Source organism: Tachyglossus aculeatus, chromosome 8 (assembly GCF_015852505.1).
Source record: "Tachyglossus aculeatus isolate mTacAcu1 chromosome 8, mTacAcu1.pri, whole genome shotgun sequence".
Classification (NCBI taxonomy): domain Eukaryota; kingdom Metazoa; phylum Chordata; class Mammalia; order Monotremata; family Tachyglossidae; genus Tachyglossus; species Tachyglossus aculeatus.
The window spans coordinates 8,951,456-8,977,020 of NC_052073.1; the positions used below are offsets into that span (position 1 = coordinate 8,951,456).

General features: G+C 43.3%; 1 protein-coding gene across 10 annotated transcripts in view; it reads left to right on the plus strand.

Moving 5' to 3' along the window:
• The window catches only part of STAU1 (staufen double-stranded RNA binding protein 1), a 60,856-nt gene that overhangs the window by 11,360 nt on the left and 23,931 nt on the right, over positions 1-25,565 (plus strand). For 4 of the 10 annotated variants that reach the window (XM_038749893.1, XM_038749897.1, XM_038749898.1 and 1 more), the window contains exons 2-4: positions 19,193-19,480; positions 21,330-21,454; positions 25,033-25,189. In XM_038749893.1, coding sequence (XP_038605821.1) covers positions 19,276-19,480; positions 21,330-21,454; positions 25,033-25,189 — 487 coding nt within the window. In that variant the 5' untranslated portion in view covers positions 19,193-19,275. Of the gene's footprint in view, positions 1-6,344; positions 6,415-14,696; positions 14,751-16,593; positions 16,691-19,192; positions 19,481-21,329; positions 21,455-25,032; positions 25,190-25,565 lie in introns of those variants that run through there. The other 6 variants (XM_038749894.1, XM_038749895.1, XM_038749896.1 and 3 more) reach the window with 6 other exon arrangements.

A 25,565-nucleotide genomic window follows, 5' to 3' on the forward strand; every position in this document is an offset into this window, starting at 1 on the left:
CTGTACCGTCTCTATATGTTGACAACTTGTACATCCCAAGCGCTTAGTACAGTGCTCTGCACACAGTAAGCGCTCAATAAATATGATTGATTGATTGATTGACTCACAAGCCCAGGGCTCTTTCCACTGAGCCACTGTTGCTTCTCATGTAGTAGGTCTAGTGAGGTGATCACAACTATTGAATCTGGATATTTGAAGCCCTGCCCTTTGATTTTCAGTGGCCAGGAGATCTATGAGTGGGTTTTTGAAACTGGTTGCCAAGATTATGGAAAAGGTTGGCATCATCCTAGGAATAAAATATTTATGGTGGTAGTGGAGAGGAATTCTTCTACAGGGCTTTTAGACGTTTTCAAGAGGTTGAGGGCCTTTTAAGTTGCAACGGCATTGGTATAAAATCCTCACGAGCTTCTCTTTAAATAAAACTTTAATCATAGTAAAGGCTATAGTACTGGGACTATTCCAAAAATGAGGAAATCACAAACTATGGGTTCAGCTATTGGAGATGGCGGGCTAGTTAGTAAAATTAATTTTTAACTGAAATCGGCCTTATGTGGTACTCTAATAAGTGGAGCCTAGTCACAGTGGAGAATGTAGATGATTTTTATTTTCCCCAGTTTTTGCTATTGATTTGATTTGCAAATTATTTAATAGCCCTTGGTGTTTGCATTTAACCTCCCCTGAAATAAAATTTAGTCTTCTGCCCTGAGGTGTTATGAGGCTAGATTAATGTTTGTATTTTTATGGCCTCACACGTGAAATATTTTAGAAGTTCAGAGTGGGTTATAAATTTATCCTCACATGCAAATCACACTGCTCAAGCCGTTTTTCAAGGAAGTCCTATGAAAGAAAAAAATGTGTATACAGTATATTAAGTAATTCAACAGGGTGGATCAGTAGACGTCAGCATGGTAAATTAATACTCGGAGCAAAAAATTTTGTTGTTATAAAGTTTTAATTTTATAAATAGTGGAACGCCCAAAACTGAGATTAATGTGAAATTGTTTTTCCCAAATCCTCATGTAAATGAATAGTATGAAAGTGAAAAAAGAAAATCCCTCAAAGACCACATTTATGGTGCCCTTCTGTCAGTCCTGAAACTCTCGTGTTCAGGTCGCTACTGTTAAGAGTTGTATTTTAAAATTGATATGGAAAACTCACTGCGATGTGTATTTACAATCAGGTAAACTATTAGTCACCCAGAGATTTTTATTTATATGTCGATTTTTGTGTTCTTCAATCTAAGTAATTGAGAAACTTAATTTTATAGGTAAGTATGGTGTCTGTAGATTTTAAATAATAACACATAATGTAAAGTAATTGTTTGTCATACTGAAGCCAGATTTATCCTAGAAGTTAGTTTTATCCACCGTCAGACTGCAAAAGTTAGGAAACCCTGTTGAAATATAGAAGTTGTGGCATATGCTGCTTTTTGACAATCTGGAGAGAGAACTGAACACTCAAAAACCCACTGTCTCTTTACTGGTCTCTTTTAGCAAGTCCCTTGGACTTTCAAATTGTCATATTTTCTTTCTAGTTAACTTTTAAAAATGTATGTATATACACCATGAGGCTTGTGCATTGCAGTGCAAATTTTTGTTTATGTAAAGATCAAATTTGGAAGCTCCATATATTTTGGTTCTGACATTAAACACTGAAGAACTCTTGAAGTCCTTTTTTTTTTTTTAAGCCAAAACTGGGCTTTCCGTGCTTTAATTACAATTCTGTGGTATTCTACCAATTTAATTCTTTGGGGTTTTTTTACACTAACATTTGAAAAATTAGGCAGGGGTACATTGGTCACCTTCATGGACTGTTTAGGTATAACTTAAACAGCACGCCGATTTGATGGAGGTATTTCTATCATCAGTTGCAAATCTAAGTAATAGCCTACATGAAACATAAATGTTCATTCATTTTTGAGTTTTGAGTTGTCCTGGTTATCTTATGCTGTTCCAGTCATTTTGTTTTGCTTTTAGGATGGCTTTGAAGTATGTGTGACAGTAAGAACCATTAGCCTTTGAATCAGCTCTCTGGAATGTATTTTAAGGGTGGGCTTTTTAAACTCAATATATTAGGATACCTTCTAAGAGAACATGGCTTAAATATAGTTAGGTGTTCTCCTGTGCTGCAGAGTGAACCTCCTCTCTAGAAATGAAAGTGCTTTGCACATAGTAAGCGCTTAATAAATGCCATCCAAAAAAAGAAATGAAAGTCTTTGCTCCCTTTCAGCTTTTCAGTTCATAAGGCTGATTGCTCTCTGTTCTTCCTAGCTATTCATGAACTTCATTTAGTTCCAGTTTTTTCCCCTTCTATCTTTGTAATGCTTTCACTGCCACCCTCTCCTGGTTTAATGGAATGGAATTTTAAATCCAATATCCTCTGTGCACAGTTGCCAAGTCAGCCATTCCTTTGTAACTTTCTTTGGATGGAAGATTGAGAGAAGCGTTTCCGCGGTTGTTCCCTAAGTACGGCGATTGTATATTTACCGATATTTAAAAGAAGAAAATGAAATTCAACCTGAAATGTCTTTGTAGGGTTTTAGTTGTATAGTAAATGAGGTTTGAATCTGTGTTTAGCCTTCAGAAGCAAACTAGTTTGGTTTGCATGTTGTATAATGATGTGATAGAAGGGTATTGGAAGTGTTTCTTTAATGATTTTGAATTGAGTTGATAATACTGTGTAATTTGTTTCTGCATTGTCCCCCCCCATCGAGAGAGGATCTTCCCTAGCTCACCTTCCTTGATTAATTCCCAGTATGCCAGAGTCACTTACTAATAATAATAATAATTTTGGTATTTGTTGAGCGCTTACTATGTGCAAAGCACTGTTCTAAGCGCTGGGGAAGTTACAAGGTGATCAGGTTGTCCCATGTGGGGCTCACAATCTTAATCCCCGTTTTACAGATGAGGTCACTGAGGCACAGAGGAGTTAAGTGACTTGCCCAAAGTCACACAGCTGACAAGCAGCACACTTAGGGAAACAGTGTGGCCTGGTGGAAAGCAGGTAGACCTGGGAGTCAGAGGATTTGGGTTCCAATCCTGGTTCCACCACATGTCTGCTGTGTGTGACCTTGGGCAAGACACTTCACTTTTCTTTGCCTCAGTATCCTCATCTGTAGAATGGAAATTCAGTACTCGTTCTCCCCCCTACTTAGACTGTGAGCCCTACGTGGGACAGGGACTGAGTCCGAACTGATTGTTTTGTATCCGCCCCAGCGCTTAAGGCAGTGGTTGGAACAGAGTAAGCACTCAATAAACTCGATTTATTATTATTATTATAATTGTTATTAGTAATCCATCCATCTCTAGCTCTTATGCACTTATATGTGTCCTCAGTACTTAGGTATAAGAATTAATTCAATTGTATATTCAGTTATATTCTGATTACTCTGTAAATACTTTTACTTTTTTCTCCCCCATTAGAGCGTAAACTCCTGGAGGACAGGGAATGCTGTCATTTGCACTTCCCAAGTACTTAGTGCAGTGCATTACAAGCAGGGGGCCCTCAATAAATAGCATTTTATAACTACTACTTCTGCCTCCCACCTCTTTGACTTATATGTGGTTAGGTTTTGCTGCAGATTAAAATCACCTGTCAGTTATGAATTTCCTCCCCCCACCCCGCCAATCCTTTCCCGATGCAGGAAGTGCCCGGGTGAACCATCCCTATTGTGATTCTGCTTCTAGCTACTGAGATAAACCCCTTTCCCGCTAAGAAAGATGATGACACTTATAATGCCCAGGCTGAATGCGAATGCGGCGACGCAACTTGTTCAGATTCTATCAGGGAAAGCAGTGGACCATCTCTGAAAGAATCTACTTCGCCATTTGCTTCAGCGTCTTTGTGATTGACCGGATGTTGCTAGGAAAACAAGCTGGTTCTTTTTGATAGTAAACTTGAAAAAAATCTTAGTGCAAATATGTTAGAAAGAAGAAGCATGAGCTCGTTTCTGAAATCAGTCAGTCAAAATAGACTGGAATGTCACATTACTGTCGAGGCAAAGCAGAAATGAGAATGTTGAGAGGAATTATATTAAAAATTGTAAATAATGGAGACAACATCTCCAGGTTAGAAATCACATTTGTTGCTAACTTGCCATATGGAAAGGAAAAATAGATTTACCTAGATGGAAAATTGGACAGTGAAATCTTTATCATGTCCCTTGGGTTTTAGGCTGAAAACATCTTCTCTTTAGAGCTCTTTCGCTTACATTCATTTCTGGTAATCTGATTCCAGTTTTTTTGTGGGGTTTTTTCATGTTCTTATCGTTATAGAAACCTTGAATTAGTGCCTTTCAGTTCATTAAGTTCAGTAATTGTATTTGCAAGCTCCTACCTCTGTAGCCTCCTGCAAAGACCTGTTTTGTATTTGTTGTGCTGTTATGCTTTGAATTTGATAGAAAATAACAGTTTAGTGATTCATTTTACAGAATTTTGCATGTAAACAGATTTCATAATATTCAGCAGCTCAGGGCAGATCCCAGTACCCCACAATACAGCCATTCTTGACAACTTGCCCATTTCTGAGGACTGTATGACCATTTCACGGGCCACGCCTGTTGTGGGATAGAAGTACCTTTTGGCAGCACTCCAGAGGTGTAAGTGGCCCTGTATAGATGCACTTCGCTCCCTAAATAGAACTGATCAAGGCGACCCTAAAAATTGCTAAATTGCGCTCACCTGCTCACCATGACTGATGAGCCGCGTAGGAACCAGAAAGAGACAGTAAAAAAATAATCTTCGCTTCATGGGTTGTTAGGACATTATGTAATGATGGAAACAGCTATTATTGTCCTACGCGAATGGCTGTATGAGAGCATGTAGGTCATTGTCCTATATGAGGGCATCAACTAGGCAGGTAAGAGATTAACATTACAGCCCTAAGTGAGAGTAGGCAATTGGCAGGTGTCTCAGAAATAGATGCTGTATAAACTTTTCAGAGAGACCTTCCCTTTCTAGAACGACGACTATCAGGAATTGGGTTTGCAATCAGGCAAAACTATTATACTTGGGGGCAGATTTGGACGGCATGTTGAGTAACCATCTATCTAATGATGCTATGCCTGCTCCAGAAGCTAAAACTCTTTGCCACCGTCATAAACGTACTCACCCCTGTTCATTCAGTCATATTTATTGAGCACTTACCGTGTGCAAAGCACGGTACTGTGCACTTGGGAGAGTGCAGTACAGCAATAAAACTGACTCATTCCCTGTCCACAACAAGCTTACAATCTAGAGACAAGGATGAAGAAAAATCAGTCGGTAGTATTTTGTAGAGTATGCTCGGTGTGCAGAGCACTGTACTAAGCACTTGAAAAATAACATTTCTACAGAGATCAGATTTTCCCAAGCATTTAGTACTTTGTGTGCACAGTATGGTTGGGACTGTGAATTTCCAATTGGCCTCTTTCGTCACCCAGGCACTCATAGGTGAAGTTTTCCACCAATGGCAGCATTTTTGAGCTTGAAGGACTACCGTATAGGCAGACTTAACCCAAGTTACGACCAATACTGTGTGATGCCTTCCCCCAGGTTACAACCTCCCCAGGTGTATTCCCCAAAACACAGCAATGGGTGGCCTTTGTGAGTGCACACAGTGTAACTGGCCCCCTCATTCACTCATTTATTCAGTCAGATTCATTTCATACTTATTGTGTGCAGAGCACTTGGGAAAGGACAATATAACAAAACCAGACACAATTCCTGCCCACAATGAGCTTAGAGACTGGCCTTTCTAGTCCATAAATGCATCCAAGGTGAATTTCACTGCCAGTGGTGTCTCTTTCACATATGAAGGACAACTCTAACTTTTTTCCTTACTGTCTCAAAAGAGCTAACTATATCTATGTATGGTGGTCCCACCTCTCCCGTGCTCGTTGCCTCATTCATTCATATTTATTGAGCGCTTACTGTGTGCAAAGCACTCTACTAAGCACTTGGGAGAGTACAGTATAACAACAGATACGATCCCTGCCCTCATGACACCAATGATTGATGACCCTCTCTGGCAGGTGTGATGGGAGTTACTGATGGCTGTTACAGACCATCTGGGTAAACATGTAATTCTTTCAAATGGTATTTCCAGATATCTACAACTCCCCCATCATATAGCTGAGAATAAAGTATAGGAAGCTTCTAAAGGAGTGAGAACCAGCATTTCTTTTTTAGTTTTTAGGGGGCTAGTTACAAAGTTTCCGAACAGTTCTTTTACAGAGGCAGTCTATTTTGACTGAGCCCTTATTTCCTTCCCAGAGGTTTTACAGTACAGGCTTGCCCTTAAAAAAGTTATAAGAACCATCTCCCCTCACCTCCCTCCAAACACTAATTTTGCATTTTCCTTGCTAGGATTATCTAGACATAACATCTTAGAAGTGAAAACAAAACCACATTTTCCGTGGATCGCCACCTTTTCAAGGTACCGGAAATTTACTGATTCTAAAGCATTTGTTTCTCTAAAACCGAATGACTTCTAATTCTGACAGTGGCAGTAAATAGTTGATTAGAAGAATTGCACTAATTGAATAGCCTATATATTTCTGAGTTAGTATTCAGTCTTTGAATTGAATTTGAAAGGAGCTAGATGGAAAACTGGTGACTAAAATGTCCGAACAGTAATGCATACTTTTGGTATAAAGACATTAAGGCTTGACCACTGGAATTGTAATTAAGTATGATTTGTGTAACGAGCATGTTGGTCAAGTTAGTCTCGGAAATATGCTTCCCTGTATTACTTCGATTTCACCAAATGCTTGCTCTAAGTTTGTTTTTAAAACCGGTAGGACCAACCTAATGTTGTATTTTTTTCAAGGTAAGATTATGAATCAAACCTCATTATTCATCACTGCAAGGCAAAAGAAAATAGTGTGGCAGGAATCTACATAATACTTTAGAAAACCGCTTTGGTAATCTCTCTCTTTTCTAAAGATTGTGCATTGATTAACAACAATGCATCCAAGTGCCTGCTTTCCAAGTCTTTGAAGTTAGGTCAGGTGTAAAGTGCAGTATCCCTTTGGGTACCATAGAGGGGGATTTGTTTCTGTTTCCTTTTGGGAATTTGGGGAAGCCAAGACCCAGTCTCACAGCAAACGGATTAAAGGAAATGGTAATTGTCCCTTGGAGTTGTCAGTTTATTTTCTCTGTATTATCTAGTACGCTAGTTGCCTGAAGTCAAATCCATGGCTTTATTCTTCTCGGGTCTCCTACCTCCTATATCTTGCTCATGCTGTTCCCATGGCTGGGAAATCCAGCTCCCCGCCACTCCCTTCCCCCCGACTTCCCACCCCGAAATCTGCCAGACCACTGGTTTCCTTGTCTTCAAAGCCCTCCCCCCAAAATCCCACCACCTCCTGGAAGCCTACCTAAATTCACAACACCTTTGTGCCGCCTTAAGCACCTATTTTTCTCCTGCCCTTCTGTATATTGGTATACTTATTTGTATAAGTCTGTCTTCAGTCATATAGCATTTTTATCCTGATTGATTTGTTCTGCTCCCTGTTACATCCCTTTTCTTCCTCTTGTTCCTACTATCTGTAAATACATTTTTGCCTGGCTTTCCATAAGATTATAAACTCCTTGAGGACAGGGAAAGGGTCTTGCTTTTGTTGTATTCTCCCAAGTGCTTAGTACAGTAGATTGATCGAAAGTGCTCAGTAAATATGAATGATTTGATCCACAATGCCACACCCTCTCTCTAGAAGCAGTGTGGCTCAGTGGAAAGAGCACGGGCTTGGGAGTCAGAGGTCATGGGTTCTAATCCCGTCTCTGCAACTTGTCAGCTGTGTGACCTTGGGCAAGTCACTTAACTTCTCTATGCCTCAGTGACCTCATCTGTAAAATGGGGATTAAGGTTCTGAGCTCCACAAGGGACAACCTGATCACCTTGTATCCTCCCCGGCACTTAGAACAGTGCTTTGCACCTAGTAAGCACTTAAATACCAAAATTATTATTATTATTACTTTGGGCAGTAGTGGTAATGCTCCCACTTTGCAGTTGGGGAAAAGCTGAGTGCTCAGAGAAGGAAATTGCTAAGACCCAAATGGCAGAGTTGCAGGGAGAATCAAGTGATCCTTATTTTCAGAAATGCTGGCGTACCTAGCAATGCTCTCCTGATTTTATTTCACTAGTTGCTACTTAGCAGTATTCTGATTTCTTGGGAAACTGGACTCCAGAATTTATCTATACTAAAGATGGAGACCGATGAACCAACACTTCTGGTTAGGTGGTGCATGTAATGAACGGGTATATATTTTGGGCTCCAACTTTATATAGTGCTTTTTAAGACTCTAGGTCTTCTTTTCTTTTCCTAAAGAGGGGAAGGGGGAAATGGAAAAGAGAATGTGGAAGGGAAAATGGGAGTAGATGCTTAGTAGAAAGATGTTTTCTGGAGATTTGCTTCAAACGATGGCCCATTTAAAGATGAACCCCATGTAAAACTGGCCACTAAGTGAATATACCTGTAAGAGCTCAATGAGAAATGAGAATAATCCTGTTAAGATCATGTGACATTGAGTTGTGTCAAAAGGAGCTCCATTTAGGTAAGCAGGTATCTGTTTTTCATTTCTACAGTTCTCTGTCAAGGACTTGTACAGTGCTCTGCACGTGGTAGACAATCCGCCAGTACAATTGATTTGATGTTTGATGTGAATTTTTGAGCTTATGGATTCCTTCCAGTCATTGTTTTTATTCCAACAGGATTGTCACCTAGGTAACCATTCCCTTTTCATTTCCTTTACCTCTGAGTCACCGAATGGTTGGTGGTGTTGGCGTGCCTTTTAAAATTGACCTTTTTTAAAAAAGTAATTGGTTGGAGGGTGTTGTAGGAGTGAGTGTTCTTCACCTGGCCTTGTGTGGCATTTTCTGGGTGACCCACAGCTGCTCTCCTGGCCAAATTAACCCACTTTGAGTGCTGAGTGCCCAGAGTTATCCCCTGGCCACCCTCAGCTTCTTTTTCAGCAGTGGTGTGCTCTTTTCGGAGCTCATCCTAAGGCACCTGTGAGCCTGTCCCTCTTAATAAGGTACCACCATTCTTTGACTTGCAAATTGGCACCTCCAGTTGACATAGGAAGCATCCAGGGATCCGACACTCCCAGAAGACTTAGGAAACCTCCGGCTAGCCAGGGTCCAGCTAGCCAGTCCTGTTTCCTTGGGACTGGTTGCCGAGGGTCGGAGAAAAGCGAAACACCTTCCCCAGTCAGTCGCCACTGTAGCGCTATCGCCAGAGATCCTCAGATCCACACACGCTGACCACACAGCATTATAGGTTGTGAACGAGTGCCTGGATTTTACTTATTTAGAGCTGTAACAATAACCACAGTACTAGTAGTATTTAGTAGTTTTTATTAGTAGTTCACCAGATCTTATATCAGGACTCGAATCGCCTCTCCCTGAAGCTAGAACGTGTTCCCCAAATTCCCGGTCAATTTTCCCACAAGCACCTCTACGGTGATCCATCCCAACCGCAAACCCTCCTCATCCGTCCCTGTTGCTGATCGCTCGGGGAACTCCAGCTTCTCCCTGGTCCCGCTGGATCCTGACCCTTCTAACACTTGATCCAAGGACTTCACTAAAATGGCCAGGGACCCCTTCCCCACCCAGCTAACCCTCTCCTTTCCCCAAATCCTCCTCTGCAATTGACTCTGGCCCAGCTGACCATCAACAGGTAAGTGATGTCTTCCGGAGGAGAGCTTTCCCCTTGCAAGGGAGTTCTGAGGAGTAAAGGAGTACCTGCTCTAGAAACTTCAGGGCGTTCGCCACCATCTCTGGGTGTGGATCTGGCCTAGCTGGGCTGTCACACCGTGGGACGTAAACCCGCGGCTGAAGTCTTTTCGTTCCTATCTCAACAGCGCTCGGGGGAATGGTTGTGTAAGGAAATGGAGGCCGAATTATCTTCCGCCGCCCGGGCTTTCCAACCCGCAAATATCAGGGTTGCGTGTTGGGCTCAGAGTTGTTATTGTACATCTGGTTAATGATATCCAGTCATCTAGAGGAAACGTTCACCTACCCAGCACACTCGGGGATGCAGGGGAGGAGAGAGAATCGAGAGCTATTTAGGGATGGTCAGAGGGTACGTTACCTTGCAACATGTGCGCTGTTGTGGGGTGAGGGAGAAAGGTGCAGTCGAGGGGCGCAGACCCCACTGTAGTCAACACCCCCCCCCCCCCCCGGCCCCACCAGTAGGGTAGGATCTGCTGGGAGAGGGGAGAAAAGAGTCCTGCGGGGGAGGAGACAGAGGTAGCGTATGACCACACTGCTTTCCTCCTCTTAAGTGTGCCGTTGTAATGCTCAAAGTGCACCCAGGAGAGTATATCGCGAAAGCCTTTCTAAGCTGTAAGCTGTCTAAGCCCAGCCTTGCATCAGAGTGCCTTGATGGATGGAAGGGCATATGGGAGAAGAGGAGAGATGGGAGATATGAGGATCATGGGAGGAAGGAAGGACTTTATATTCGCCTGGTTCTTTGGACAGTTGCGTGCTGTCTTAAAATTAATTTTTGCGGGAGGTAGATTCTCTGGTGTGGAGTTGGCCCACATGTTCGGGAAAGTATGAGTTCCGACTACCAGGATGTAAGCTTAAGGATGTCTTCTGAGGTCTCTAAATGAGGATTTTGCACACCGATGCGCTTAGCTATTAAGAACAAGAACAGTGCTGTTTGCCATTTTCCATTTACGTTCTGGGATAGCACAGGGTTCATATTGGTTCTGAGGGAAAGTAAAACAGTGAGGCAAATAATGATAGTAGGGTGCCAAACAGCTGCTCTGTGGTGAGCTGGAAAAAGGTGACCGAAACGAAAGTGAGCAACAGAAACCGGCTAGGGATGCAATAACGAGTCCAGCTGCGTGCAACCTGATTTGCTTGTTTTCACTCCAGAGCATAGTACGGTGCCTGGCATACAGTAGGTGCTTAACAAATACCATAAAAAAAAATAAGAAAGCAAGACCTCAGTGTGGCATTCCAGCTGAAAATGGGGAGACAGCTTATATCAGAGAGTTCTGCGTGGCCCGCTGCAGTCAAGAAAGGGTGGACATTTTGAGGTGAAGTTCCAAGAAGGTTGGGGGATGAAGCTAAAGCAAAAACCACGCCAAGCGTTGTGAACAAGCACGGCAATGTAACCAAAGTCAGTCTCTGTGAGTGCTTGGAGTGGTTGTGACAGTGGGTTTTCATTCTGGTTCCGCCACTTGTCCCCCTTCTAGACTGTGAGCCCCCCTTCTAGACTGTGAGCCCACTGTTGGGTAGGGACCGTCTCTGTATGTTGCCAACTTGTACTTCCCAAGTGCTTAGTACAGTGCTCTGCACACAGTAAGCGCTCAATAAATACGATTGAATGAATGACTGCTGTGTGACCTTGGGCAAGTCATTTTGCTCCTCTGGGCCTCAGTTACCTCATCTTTAAAGTGGAGATCAAGACTGTGAGCCCCACATGGGGCAGGGGCTGTGTCCAACCCGATTTGCTTGTGTCCCCCGGTGCTTAGTATAGTGTTTGGCACATAGTTAGCGCTTAACAAGTACCACAATTATTATTGTTATCCTGCATGGATCTTTTTTTTTTAGCCACAAATGCACCAATAGGTAAAACTTAACCATCCATTGCATCATCTCTGAGTATAAAAAAAATTACCTCCTCTCTCTCTCTCTCTCTCTCTCTCTCTCTCTCTCTCTCTCTCTCTCTCTCTCTCTCTCTGTGTGTGTGTCTCTCTCTCTGTCTCTGTCTCTGTCTCTGTCTCTCATTTTTTCTGTCTCTTCCCCTCCCTTCTTGCTCTAGTGTACAGAATATTTTTGGCTCCTTACATGTGAATCTGCAAATGTCCTCAATTTTTCTCTGAATGATGTTTTTAAGAAAAACCTTGTCAAACCACCTTATGAGCTAGAAAGTTATTTTGCCTAAATTTTGGCTGCTTTTCTTTTAATCAGGGAAGATGTCACATGATCCATAAAGGTCTTGACTTATTGAATCAGTCAGTTGTATTTATTGAAAGCTTACTGTGTGCAGAACACTATATAAAGCGCTTGGGGGAATACAATATAACAGTTGGTAGACATGTCCCCTGCCCCCAACAAGATTACAGTTTACATATCATTAGAAGAATATGCATAGTTGTGAATATTTTTATGTAGTTGTTAAAAAAATCAAGTAACATCCATGAGCAGCCTCAAAGTATTAAGTAGTGTTTAAAATGGAGGAGGATGTGAGAACAGCATATAATGGCTTTTTTCCCCCTTGATAATTGATTTCTGAAAATGAATTAATTACTCTCAAAATTGCAAACCTGCTTTGACAGTTATGGGTCATTGAAAAATCATTCATCATGGGCTACAGTAGCTAACAGAGTTTCCCCAGTCAAAACACTGCCTCACTTTTTTATATTAACATCTTCCATAATACAGTTTTTCATATTTGCTTTAAATAAAAACTGTTTTGAGCAGGTGTGGGGCTCTCCAACGATTTAGTCCACTAAGCATACCCAATTTGCAACATTCATGGAACTTGACTTCCCGTAAACCCAAACAATCCAGAACCTCAAATGAAAACCGTGACCCATTTAATTTGAAGCAGCCAAAACCCAAGAGATGTCTCATTTTAATAAGAAAATGTGAGGCCAAAATAATGTTATGACTTAGAGAAACCTTGGAGTCAAGGGATCTTATCATGGAAATTCAGCCCCCCTTACCGTCTTTAGTGGTTCTTTCATCTGCCATAAAAGATATGCATTGTGGAGTGAAGTCATTCGCTTTCTCCTCTGCCAGTGACCAAAGCAGTCCAAATAGAAAGAATGGGCAGGAGGTTGCTATACCCCAGCCACAATAAGAGCAGGGAAATTTCTTTTATTACTTTTAATTAGATTGAGTTAGTAATGAGGTTCACTATTCATAGTTTGTTGAAGTTTTGTCAGGGGCAATGAAAGCTGTAAAATAGTCGGGTTATAAAATTCTCAATTCACTCCTCTCCCTAAGGTTACTGCAGAAAACTTTGCGGGGGTCCCTTAGTTTTACCCTGGGTATGCTTTCTGTTAAGTTGTAGTGTAAATTGAACATCACATTTTTAAGTGTATTTGTATATGTTCCTACACTCAGCAAAGAAAAGTTCACAAACGCAGAGTCCCATGTGGTTTGTTAAAGCGAGATTTACGACCGTAAGAGGGAGGTTAAGTTCTGAACAAAAGCGAGGAATCTATTTGCAGGAGGCTGAGTAGCCTAGATTTCAGAAATCAAGGGAAAGAAGCTATGCCTTCATTCCTCGCGTGCCTTCCCTGTCTCTCTGGAAGAACAGTAAGGAGGACGATTGAGCAAATCCTTCTGGTGTTTCTGCCGCAAAGAGAGGCACATGTCTTATTCTTCACTCGAGGTGTGTTCTGAGAAAAGGCCAGATCTCAGAAAGGGACCTACAGTGGCTATCCATTAACTTCCACAGCAAACCAAAACTCTTGTCCATTGGCTTTGAAGCACTCCGCCTCCCTCCCTCTTAACATAGCCATTCCCTTTGACCTGTGCCATCACCATCCTTCCCTCGCTTCATACCTCCCACCCAACCTCTTATTCTCACCGGGCCTCCTCAACTCTCCCACCTCCACCCCCTCAGTCCTGCCTTTCATCCGACCCTAAACTCCCTCCCACTTCAAATTTGCCAGAAGCCACCCCTATCCATCTTCAAATTTCTGAAATTCCACCTCCAGGAAGCTTTCTCCAGTTAATTTTTCTTGTCCCCAAGTCACATCTTCCCAAGTAGCTCAGTCCCTGTGTAATCACAGCCCCCTTTGTTTCACTTTAGTACTTATCTATTTGTACATTCTCTACCATTTGAATACTAACTTATGTCTTTCCGCCCTGTTAGAACATAAGGTGTTGTGAGCAAAGATCTTGTCTCCTACCTATTTCGCATTTCAGGTGCTTAGTTCCATGCCCTGCACGACAGTAAGTGCTCATCAAACACTATTGATAGTAAATAAGTTGTTAATTTCCAGATGTACCCCTCAAATTAAATGAGGTGCCTGGGAGTCAGAGGACCTGAGCTCCAATCCCAGCTCTGTTACATCTCTGCTCCGTGACCTTGGGCATGTCACATAACTTCTATGTGCCTAAGTTACCTCATCTGTAAAATGGGAATTGGATACCTATTCTTCCTCTGGTTTAGACTGTGAGCCCCATGTGGGACCTAATTATCTACTCCAGCGCTTAGTACAGTGCTTAACAATGCACGCAGTAAGTGCCCAACAAATACTATTATTATTATTATTATTATATGTTAAAAGAGTAGGTGGAGAAGCAGAGTTGCCTAGTGGATAGAGCACAGGCCCGGGAGTCGGAAGGATCTTGGTTCTAATCCCAGCTCTGCCATTTGTCCGCTGTGTGTCCTTGGGTAAGTCACTTAACTCCTCTGTGCCCCTGTTACTTTGTCTGCAAAATGGGGATTAATACAGTGAGCCCCATGATTAACATGTATCTACCCCAGCACTCAGTATAGTGCCCGCACATAGTGCCCAACAAATACCATTTAAAAAACAAACAAGCAAACAAAAAACAGTGCAAACTGATATGTAGGTTTTAGCTTTGTGGGGACTTTTTTTCAGCTAGTGGAAAATCTTCATATTCCTGATACTGGTTTGCTGCTTAGAAACGTGGTCTATAAGCTTTTGGGTCATCCTGGCAGATGGGTCATCTTGGTGTTCAGTTATGTGTTTTTTCCTTATTCTATGAGTAATGCAGGTCTGACATCCAAATGGAAATCTACAGAGATTTGTTAACCCACCTGCACGACTCTGGTGAGTGACCCAGAATCTATTGAAGGCTTTGCTTCGATTCAAAATAAAGGAATGAATTTTAGCCTAACAGTTCCAAATTTAGGCTGGACAATATTTATGAAATTCCACAATATCCCTGGAGTCTACGTGTCAGCATATTTGAATATATTTGAATGTCAATGGCAGAAAGCATTATTTGCCCTTGATTCTAAGTATGTGGCTCAGTTCCTCCTGGACGCACAAAATCTTGATGGGTCTCTGAGGATTTTCTTGGCCGCCTGTTCTGAGGCCCCTGTTCTGAGTGTCTCCTGATTGTGGATAAAAAAATTTCCGTGCCTTGCCTGAAGGCAGCCTCCAAGTTAAAGTAGTGTAATTATTTCTTATAAGTGTTAGCTCGTGTGCGGGAAGCAAGCATAAATTCTTGTTGGTGTGGGGACTAGTCATACAGTCTCTTCAGATTTTCGGGAGCATAAGCTATTTTCAATTAGGAATTTTCATTGAGATCTAGGACAGGATAAACTTGTTTAATTTCAGCCATTGCTTGTTGAGAGTACATTATGTTGGAAAGTTTAAACTACTCACGTTGGCTCCACTGATAGTATTGACCTCATCGAATGGCAGATGGGGACAGCAGTGTGAAATGGAGAGTCCTGGACACTGGAGTGGGAGAGGTGGCTGGAGAGTCAGACAGCGGTAATCAGGGCTCTCAGTGGGCAGGGAATGTGTAATATTATATATTGTAATGATAATAATAATAATAATAATGGCATTTGTTAAGTGCTTACTGTGTGCAAACTTACTGTTCTAAGTGCTGGGGGGATACAAGGTAATCAGGTTGTCCCACGTGGAGCGGCTCATAGTCTCAATCCCCATTTTACAGATGAGGCAGCTGAGGCTCAGAGAAGTTAAGTGACTTGCCCAAGGTCACACAGCGGACAAGTTGTGGAGCCAGGATTAGAACCCACGTCCTCTGACTCCCAAGCCCACGCTCTTTCCACTGAGCCACGCTGCTTCTGTGCCTCAGTTACCTCATCTGTAATAAAATGGGGATTGAGTCTGTGAGCCCAACGTGTATCTACCCCAGCGCCTAGAACAGCTCCTGGTACATAGCAAGCGCTTAACAAATATTATTACTATGAGTGCTGTGGGGCTGGGAGGGGCGAAGAGCAAAGGGAGCGAGTCAGGGTGAGTCGGAAGGGAGTGGGAGGTGATCCTTAAACCCTTAGTACAGGGCTCTGCACACAGTAAGCGCTCAGTAAATACTACTGAATGAATGGAAAGTGGGGCTTAATGATGATGGCATTTGTTAAGTGCTTCCTATGTGCCAAGCCCTGTTCCAAATGCTGGGCACTGTTCTAAGCGCTGGTTCTGCCTCATCCCCTCTGCTCTCCTTCATCCTTCTGCTCCCCTCCATCCTCCTCCCCCGCCTCGGCTTTCCTCCTCCCTTGCCCCTTCTCCCCCAACCGGGGCTCAAGTGGAAAGAGCCCGGGCTTCGGAGTCAGAGGTCGTGGGTTCAAATCCCGGCTCCGCCAGTTGTCAGCTGCGTGACCTTGGGCAAGCCACTCCACCTTTCTTGGCCTCAGCTACCTCACCTGCAAAATGGGGATCAAGACTATGAGCCCCCCATGGGACAACCTCATCACCCTGCATCCCCCCAGTGCCCCTAAACATAACTATAACTGTTGTAGTGTACTCTCCCAAGAGCTCAGTACAGTGCTCTGCCCCATAAATACGACTGACTGACTGACTGATTGAGAATCCGGAAGGCCGATGGGAGAACTGGCCTCGGGTAGCCCAGTTCTGCCTGTTTCTCATCAGCCTCCCTACTGAGTCCTCCCCCGATGGAGTTGAGAAGAAGCTTCCACAGGGCAGGCTAACCACCGGCTCCCCGCCCGCTTCTCAGAGCTTCCCGGACCACCCCTCTTTCCAGCCCATCTACCGCTCCTTGCTGTGAGCAACAGGTTGAATGCTTTTGTCAGTACTCCTCAAACCGAATTACCATCATCTTTACTGCATTAGAGGAGGGACACGTCATTTCACGTTACATTTCGATGCTATTGAGTAGTGACTGAGTGGGGGTTATTAATAATAATAATATTTTCAGCATTTACTATGTGTCAAGTACTATACTAAGGGCTGGGGTAGATACAACTTGGCCGTGTGGAGAGAGCACGGACCTGGAGTCGAAGGACCTGGCTTCTAATCCCAGCTCCGCTAATCATCTGCTGTGTGACCTTGGGCAGGTCACTTCAGTTCTCTGTGCTTGTTACCTCATCTGTAAAATCATCAATCGTATTTATTGAGCGCTTACTATGTGCAGAGCACTGTACTAAGCGCTTAAAATGGGGATTAAGACTATGACCCTCTTGTGGGACAGGGACTGTGTCCAACCCAATTATCTTGTATCTACCACAGCACGTAGTACACTGTTTCGCACATAGTAAGTGCTTAACAAATACCACAGTTATTATTATAATTACAACGGACACATTTCCCGTCCCACATTAAGCTCATAGGCAAAGGAAGGGGTGTGTGGAGAGAACGTGTATTTAATTTCCATTTTTTAAATGAAGAAACTGAAGCACAGGGAAGTTGTGACTTAAACGAGACCACACAGACAGTGGCGGAGCTGGGATTAGAACCCAGGTCTCCCGACAGCCAGGCTAGTACCCCGTTCATTCATTCATTCAATCATATTTATTGAGCGCTTACTGTGTGCAGAGCACTGTACTAAGCGCTTGGGAAGTACAAGTCGGCAACATCTAGAGACGGTTAAAAGTTGTGGTCAGTCCGTCCCTAAATCTTATTTCCCTACTCCTGCCCTCCTTTGAGGCTTTGCAAGTATGTTCTGGAATGGAACTGCTGACTACCAACTTGCTTTAATGAGCACCAGTTAAAAAGATCACTTCAGCCCCAAATCTGGAGGTTCGTTCAGAGTCTCAGATTCTCAGACAACTGAAAGGGTAACTGGATTGCTGTGGGTGGCTAGGAGGTAGATTCCAGATTTGACCTTTGGCTTTATTATTAAGCGCCTGCTTGTGACTCCATTTGCTTTCTCAGAGAAATTTCCCTTGTGGTTAAGATTTTTCTTCAATGAAAAATCCATTATGTTTATTACCTCCCCCGCCCCCCCCCCAAAAAAACCCAAAACGAAAAGCAAAATTTAGAACCAGTGCAAGAGTTGTAGTCACTTATATTCTTGTCAAAGATTTGGCCTTTTTTTAAAATTTAAAGTTTTCTTTTGAGAGGGATGTAGCAGCCTGGTGTATAGCTTGAAGGCGGGGGGTGGGGGCAGTGCCAGATAAGCTTTCAGGGATATTTCTAGCCCTATAGTTATGTGAATTAGTTGTATCAAATCCATCTTTTATCATCTGCCACTGGTGCCCTCTCAGATTATCAGTGGAAGTTTATTGCCCACAGCTTGGAAAAACACTTTTCGCCATCTGGTTGGAGAACCAGAAAATTGAGAGGTGCTGTCCTTACAGATGAGTTCCAATTGAATTAGAAATAACCTTCCAAAATCTGCAGTATTTATGAGTTGAAGATGTCTTTATTGTAACCCTCCTCCTTTTTCTACCAATTCTCCCCCCCCCCCCCCCCCATCCCCCAGTCCCCTTTGCCTCCTCCATAGCAATGTTTTAATCTGTTCACTTCCATTTCAGTGCCCTTCACTTCACCAGTGCTTCTGCTCCGGGGCTCTCATTACCCTAGAATTATTTACCTGGGCCTATTTCTCAGGTGTCCTGTGGCTGGTTTTAGCTAACACTTTCTTGCTTTTGAAAACCATTGCTACTATAAAATAAACAGCCTAATCCTGAAGAAAGCTTTTGTGAGCCAAGGTGTCGATAACTCATTTTGTCTTCAGGAAAAAAAGTGGGAACTATGTAAAATTCCTGCGTATCGCCTACCAACTTAAAGCTGTAGTCCTTAAAAGGCTTATACCCGAGCACGTGGTTCCAAACATCTAACACATTAAATCTCACTTACTGAAACAGCAAAAACCCTCTTGACTTCCAGCTTATTGCAAACTTTAGAACATAGTTTTCCAGATAGTCGTATAACAAGGGCAGCTCCTCACTAATTTCAGAATTAGAATTTCCATCGTGAGCGTGTCGGAAGCAGACGGACAGTTTAGGAATCTTAAAAATGTGGCAGTGAATGTTACTGTACTCCTCTGAGTCTTGAAGTAAACCAAACAAAGATGAGATTTAAGACTTGGCAGAGGATGTGGGCTTTTAAGGTCATTTTTTGAGCACAGGTCAATATGTACACAAGAGGCTTACTGTATCCAACGTAGAAACAAGCACAGTGGCCAATTAAAATGTTTAGACACATGTTTTTAATAATACAGCCCCGTTGTAGGCTCTCTTCATTCTTGGGTGACCCCAATTGTCTGAATACTGGCAGTGACATATCTCCTCTATAATTTTGTCTTTTTATTTTCTTTTCCTTACAACTTTTAGGTAGAACTTTAGACTTCATAGCACTGAATTAACCTGCACTGAAAGCTGTTTACCTGCAGTTGTTCACTTTGTTGGAAGTGAGCATGTCTCAAGTTCAAGTTCAAGTTCAGAACCCACCTGCTGCTCTTTCAGGGAGCCAAATACTGAACAAGAAACAGTCTACTCTCTCCCAGCCTTTGATGAGTATTCCTTCTCCTGCTAGCTCTCTGCCCTCTGAAAATGCAGGTAGACCTATTCAAAACTCTGCTTTACCCTCTGCATCTGTCACCTCCACCAGTGCAGCTGCAGGTAAGCATTCGAACGAAGCGTCTTCTATTTCGATTGTGTTCTCAGCTTGTTTACCATCGAACGGAGGATTTCAGTTCCTAGAGGGCTACCGTCTCACTTACCCACAGGAAAGGGAGGAAATCCCTACCGCGTTGAGCCGATTGTCCTTCATCCCTGCTATAAAATAACATCAAAAGTAGAGACTTCAAAGTTGTAAGAAAAGAAATGAAAACGGCAACCTGGGATACTCAAAACGAACCGTTGTTGAGTGGTTGCCTTTTGGAAGTTTTCTTTCATAATATTTTAGGAATTGTGGTTTCCAGGATCATTTTGGTTTTTTTTTCCATTTTTGAAGGGCTTCCCGTGTAATATTTCTGGGAGACTTTATCCCAGGCAAGAGAGATTTAGTAACTTTTAGCTTCAGCAAATTTACGAGTGCCAGATGGAGTAAGGCGGTTGCCATTCAAAGGTCAGGAACAAGGAGGATTTACTCAAAGGCAGGGAATTTCAGAAGCATCCAGAACTCAACCTTAGGAGAATGAAAAGCGTGCTGAAGGTACCTGAAAGAAAGTTAAGGAAAACGTAAAATTTTAAACCAAACTATTTGAAAACCCTTCAAGCCTCCATCTTCACCCATCCCCCACACCCCAGTGTTACCCACATACGCCTTAGTTAATTATGGGTGACCAGTTGAATAGACCAGGATTCTCTTCCCTGAGGTCCCTGAACTGGAACCAGTTTAAACAACAGGCTGAACTCCTCTTCATCCTTTCTTCCCTCCCTCCCTCCTGTCCTGTCCCACATTTTTTCCCTCACTTTCTCCTTCCCTTTCGCAGTCATTTTCTTTGCTTTGCAAATCTTCTCTCTAAGAATTTTCTTTGCTCCAATTTCCTGCCTGATTTCTTTCCCGCTTCCAATAGGCCCCTTTCATATTTCCAACTCCCTCGGTGCTGTTTCACAAGATAGCATCCTTGGATTTTTTTTCCCATTCCTCCTGAAGGCTGTTGTTCACCACAACACAAGGCTTGTTCTGTGTAGCCACCTCCAGGATGACTTAAAAGGAAGTAACAAAGTAGCACTGGAGAAGCAGCATGGCCCAGTGGCTAGAGCACGGATGGGGTAATCAGAAGGACCTGAGTTCTAATCCTGACTCTGCCACTTGTCTGCTGGGTGTCCTTGGGCAAGTCACTTCACTTCTCCGTGCCTCAGTTCCCTCATCTGCGGAATGAGATTTAAGACTGTGAGCCTCGAGCGGGACAGGGACGGTGTCCAACCTGATTAGCTTGGATCTACCTCAGCGCTTAGTATAGTGGCCGGCATATTCTTGCATCTGAGCCGTATTAACCGTGGATCATAATGTTTTGCAAATAAATAGCACCCTTCCAGAAGGTCTAAGTGTTGAGAACATTCATATCAGAAATAGATACTGAGGTCTGATGACAGAAGCTTTTAAAGGAAAGAGCCAAGAGTTGCTCAGGGAATAACCGTCTGGAGATTGCAGTGTCTGGGCTGATGGAGCGGGATGGTTTTGTCCTGTTGTACTGATTGGAAACAGTGAGCAGGTGAGGAGTTGGGCTGTGGGTCTTTGCCTCGAGAATCCACTCCGTCCCTTCATTCCCATCGGTTTGTTTACAGTGGCAGGACTGTATTTCCGTGCTTGCCGCACGGTTGAGTTTTTATGCATCCTGTCCTTTTTCTCTAGCCTGTAACTGGGGCCTCCTGCCTGATTACAAGTTTCCCAGAGGGCTTGGTTTTGCATTGTTTCTTCCCGGAACTCAACTGTTTGCTTTCCCACTGCTTTCGTATTCCTGGGAGAGCCTCTGCCGTATTTTCTAGACGTTGACTTCAATGCTCTTGCATTATTTTGCAGTTCCTTCTAACATGGCAAACCCCAAAGAGAAAACCCCAATGTGTCTTGTGAATGAGTTAGCCCGTTTCAACAAGATTCAGCCTGAGTATAAGCTTTTGAGTGAGCAAGGTCCAGCTCACTCTAAGGTAAATATTGTCCATATGTTTGTGCATTTGTATCCACCAGGAGTTTTTTTTTTTTTCCTCAAATTGTCGAACGCGGTGCTCGGCCGCAGTCTCGGAAAGGCAGGGAGCCGCAAACAATGCCCTCAAGAGTGCCGTTTGGGAGAGCTGTTTCCTATTTTGTCTTAACCTGGTGGGCTAAAGGAAATGCAAGCCTGGTTTAGGGGGCCCTGATTTTCTGGCTTCTCTGGCATTTCCCAGAGAAGCGGCGTGGCCTAGTGGAAGAGCACGGGTTTAGGAGTCAGAGGACGTGGGTTCTAATCCCGGCTCTGCCACTTGTTTGCTGTGTGACCTTGCGCAAGTCACTTCACTTTTCAGCCTCAGTTTCCTCATATGTAAAAATGGGGATTAAGACTGTGAGCCCCATCTGGGACAACCTGCTTAACTTGTGTCTATCCCAGCTCTTAGAACAGTGTTTGGCACATAGTAAGCGCTTAACAAATACCATAATTATTATTATTATTTTTAAAAATACAGTGAGGCTTCAGCTCATGGACAGGAACTTGATCGTTCAGGGCTCTATCCAGTTTTTGTCAGTCAGCCAGTCATATTTATTGACCTCTTGCTGTGAAAAGAGCACTGTACCAAGTGCTTGAGAGTTCAGAATAACAGACACATTCCCTGCCCACAACGAGCTTGCAGTGTAGAGGGGGAGATAGACATTAATATAAATAAATGACACATATGTACCTAAGTGCTGCGGAGCTGGGAGCGGGGATGAATAAAGGGAGCAAGTCAGGGTGATGCAGAGTGAGTTGAAGAAGAGGAAAAAAGGGCTTAGGGAAGGCTTCTTGCAGGAGATGTGCCTTCAATAAGGCTTTGAGGGCGGGAAGAGTAATTGTCTGTCGGACTTTCGGAGGGAGGGCATTCCAGGCTTGAGGCAGGACGTGGGGGGAGATCAGTGGCAAGATAGATGAGATTGAGGTACAGTGAGATGGTTAGCAATGGAGGAGCAAAGTTTGTGGGCTGGATGGGTGGGTTTTGTGTCCCCATTTCAGCCTCCCTGGCTTGCCTTGTGGCCATTTCCCAGAGAAGTGACAAGAGCAGAGTCAGAGGGAGACCTTGAAACTCAAATTAGTTGAACTCTGGAGAACAAGGATAGCGGCTCAATCCTCAGTTCATGGGTAAAATGAGAATTTGCATTGATTTATCTATCGCCGGCAATCAAAGAGTTGTCTGATTTAAAATTGAATTGCTTGTTGTTATTCCCCGGTGTTTTGAGCTTTTGTTTTTCATCTTGGATTGCCAGCTTTAAGGCTTGGGGTTTACATTCCCATGTGGCCCTTTTTTTTAGTTTTCATCCCAGACTTAGGAATTATCACTCAGAAAGTGGTGCAGTAGAACAGAAAGGTTGGAGGTTTTGGGATTCCCTTTTTCCATCCCTCACTTTTCTGCAAAGACACTGTCGTTCAGAGCAACGGATTTCATCCCTGTGCCTCATTTTCTGTATAGGAAAAACGTGCCCAGCTTAGGAAAGAGGTGGGTTTTTTTTCATGGAAGCAGAATGAATATCAGCAGCTGTTCATTAAGGAAACCCAATATGCCTCCCCCAGAAAGTAGAGATGCTTTATTGAAGCAGAGTTAGCCCGGTATTTGAGAGGCCACCAGGTGGTTTGTAAGGGTCGGTCTCTCCCAGGCGACCTTTCCATACACACCTTAACTTGGGGAATTCACTGTACTAGCTGTTCAGGGTATTTCTGGAGTATGTGCCTTAGCCTTTAAACCAGTTCTATGTATGCCCGTCCAGCTTGGTCCTCGAGAAGTGTGTTTCTCTGGGAATACCTTCCCAGCCAGGTGGGCCTAAGGTTTTTATTAAAAAGCAAGATCCAGTACCGCTTAATGCGCAAAGAATACTGGGGATGCACAAGGTTAGAAACTTGACAGCTGGTTCTTCAGGTACTTTTTTGGGGGGGCAGCCACTCTCCTGTCCTCTTGGGATGCCACTGCTATACTTGGCAGAAAAATAATTGCAGCCTTCTCAAAGTCCGCTTTGAAGTCCCTACACCACCAAGATTCATTCATTCAGTCATATTTACTGAGTGCTTACTGTGTGCAGAGCACTGTACTAAGTGCTTGGGAGGGTCCAATACAATTATAAACAGACACATTCCCTGCCCAGAAAACAAGCTTACAGCCTGCCCCTCCCTCAACAGAGAGGGAGATTGGGTTTTGTTTTTAGGCTGACACTGTTTTTCAGTGTCTTTTCTTAAATCAATCACCAGAAACGAACCCTAGAGTGCCCAGAATTGTATAATGCTGCTTTTTACCCTCATCAGGCCTGCCTGGTCCTTGGGCCTGTTGACACATAGGTGATGAGCAACAGTAAATAAATGAGAGATGGCTAGTATTTCGAGGGGCAAAGAGAGTGTGAAGAATTCTTCCGTTTGTTCCTCTAGTGGAAGATGTGTATTGAGGGGAGTCAATTAATCAGCACTTAGTGATTAATGGTAAGCACTTAACACCATAAAAAAACCAATGTTATTGAGTGCTTACTGAGTGCACTGTACTAAGCACTGGGAGAGATAAAACAGCGTTAGGGCTCATCTGAAGTTCAGAAAGTTTAGAAAGTCAGTTGCAAAGGCAGATTCCACCTGACCCCTTTCAAGCCTACTCATCTGTTGACATCCTCATACTTAGACTGACACTGTTCCTCTAGGCTCTTTTTAAGTGAGTGACTCCCTTTGAGCCAGAATGCTGATGAAAGTCTGACAGGCGGTAGGGAGGGAAATACGAAAAAAACCCGGTGGCCTTGCAGAGTTGGGAAGCATATTAAGACTAGTTATAGCCTTAGGTTTCTCGGCAATGGGATTAGTGTCATTTTTCTCAAGAGAAGGTGAGCTCTTGAAAGAGAGATGCTTTCCATGGAGATAGTAAGTGGAGGACTTATGCTGCTGTTTTGGCATCCTCCGGGATTGAAACTTTAGTGTGCTGGCTTGCTGAGATACCTTTGTGTTCGAATTGATTCTCTTGGGAAACCTCGGCTAGCTGTGAAACTTGGTGGTTTTTTTACACCAGCCAGTGACAACATTTCTAAAGCCATTATTAAATTTCCCCCCAGTATGCTGAATACATTTCCTAAATGGTAATCAGTGCTTCTTCTGGTAGGATTATGTTTTCAGATAAGGCCAAGAAATATTACAGAACCCAGACAAATGCTTTCCCACTTTATAAGTTTAAAGTTAAGAAATTATGTGCTTTGAGGAGTGATTGGAAGGATCTGTTTGTGTTATGTCTTCCAAATGAAAAGGGACTAGGGTTTTTTAATCCACGAGATGTGCGGAAGTACGTGACTTCAAACGTAATCTCACTACTTCTCATTTTACATAGTCTCCTCCTTGGCCCCTCGTTTTCAAGAGCATAGTTCTGTTTTAACAAGTATCCAGTTTTAGCCACTGGTTTCTTTTTTCCCCGCATTTTAAAATACACTGGGGCGGTGTTAATGGCCAAGCCTTCTTAGCCATGGCAGTGAAGCGTGTGAGGCTCAGATGACCTCTTCAAAATGATAATGGATTAAATGGAGAACTTGGAACTTTCCTCTGTAGGTATTTACCGTGCAGCTGACCCTTGGGGACCAGCGCTGGGAATCTGAAGGCACTAGTATTAAAAAGGCCCAGCACGGAGCTGCCATCAAAGCTCTGCAAGGGACAAGATTTCCGAAACCAACAGCCCGGCCTGCTCGTCACGAAGGAAGGAATCCAGGTAACTTTCATGAGTCAGGGCGGGTCCTTTAGGAAAGAGGGATCCGCTTTAGTAAAGGCGCGACGGTTTAGTCCATTAGCCTGATGACTTCCAAGAGCAGATTCTGCACTACCAGGGGACAGCTGCTTACTTTTAGGAGATGACCTTTACCTAAAGGTTATTTGTATCTAGGGCAGGCAGATTCTAGCAAAGCTAGTAACCAGGGGACAGCCTGAATCTAACCCCTTGGTCCATTAGAGTGAATCCTTGCAAGTTGGTCACTCTGGCTTTAGATTCTTTTTTTTTTTTTGGGTGGATGGGGAAGGGAGGGCAGTCCAACTTCTTACAGTTAGGTGACCTCTTCAGGATTTTCTAAATTTATCCACAAGACTACATG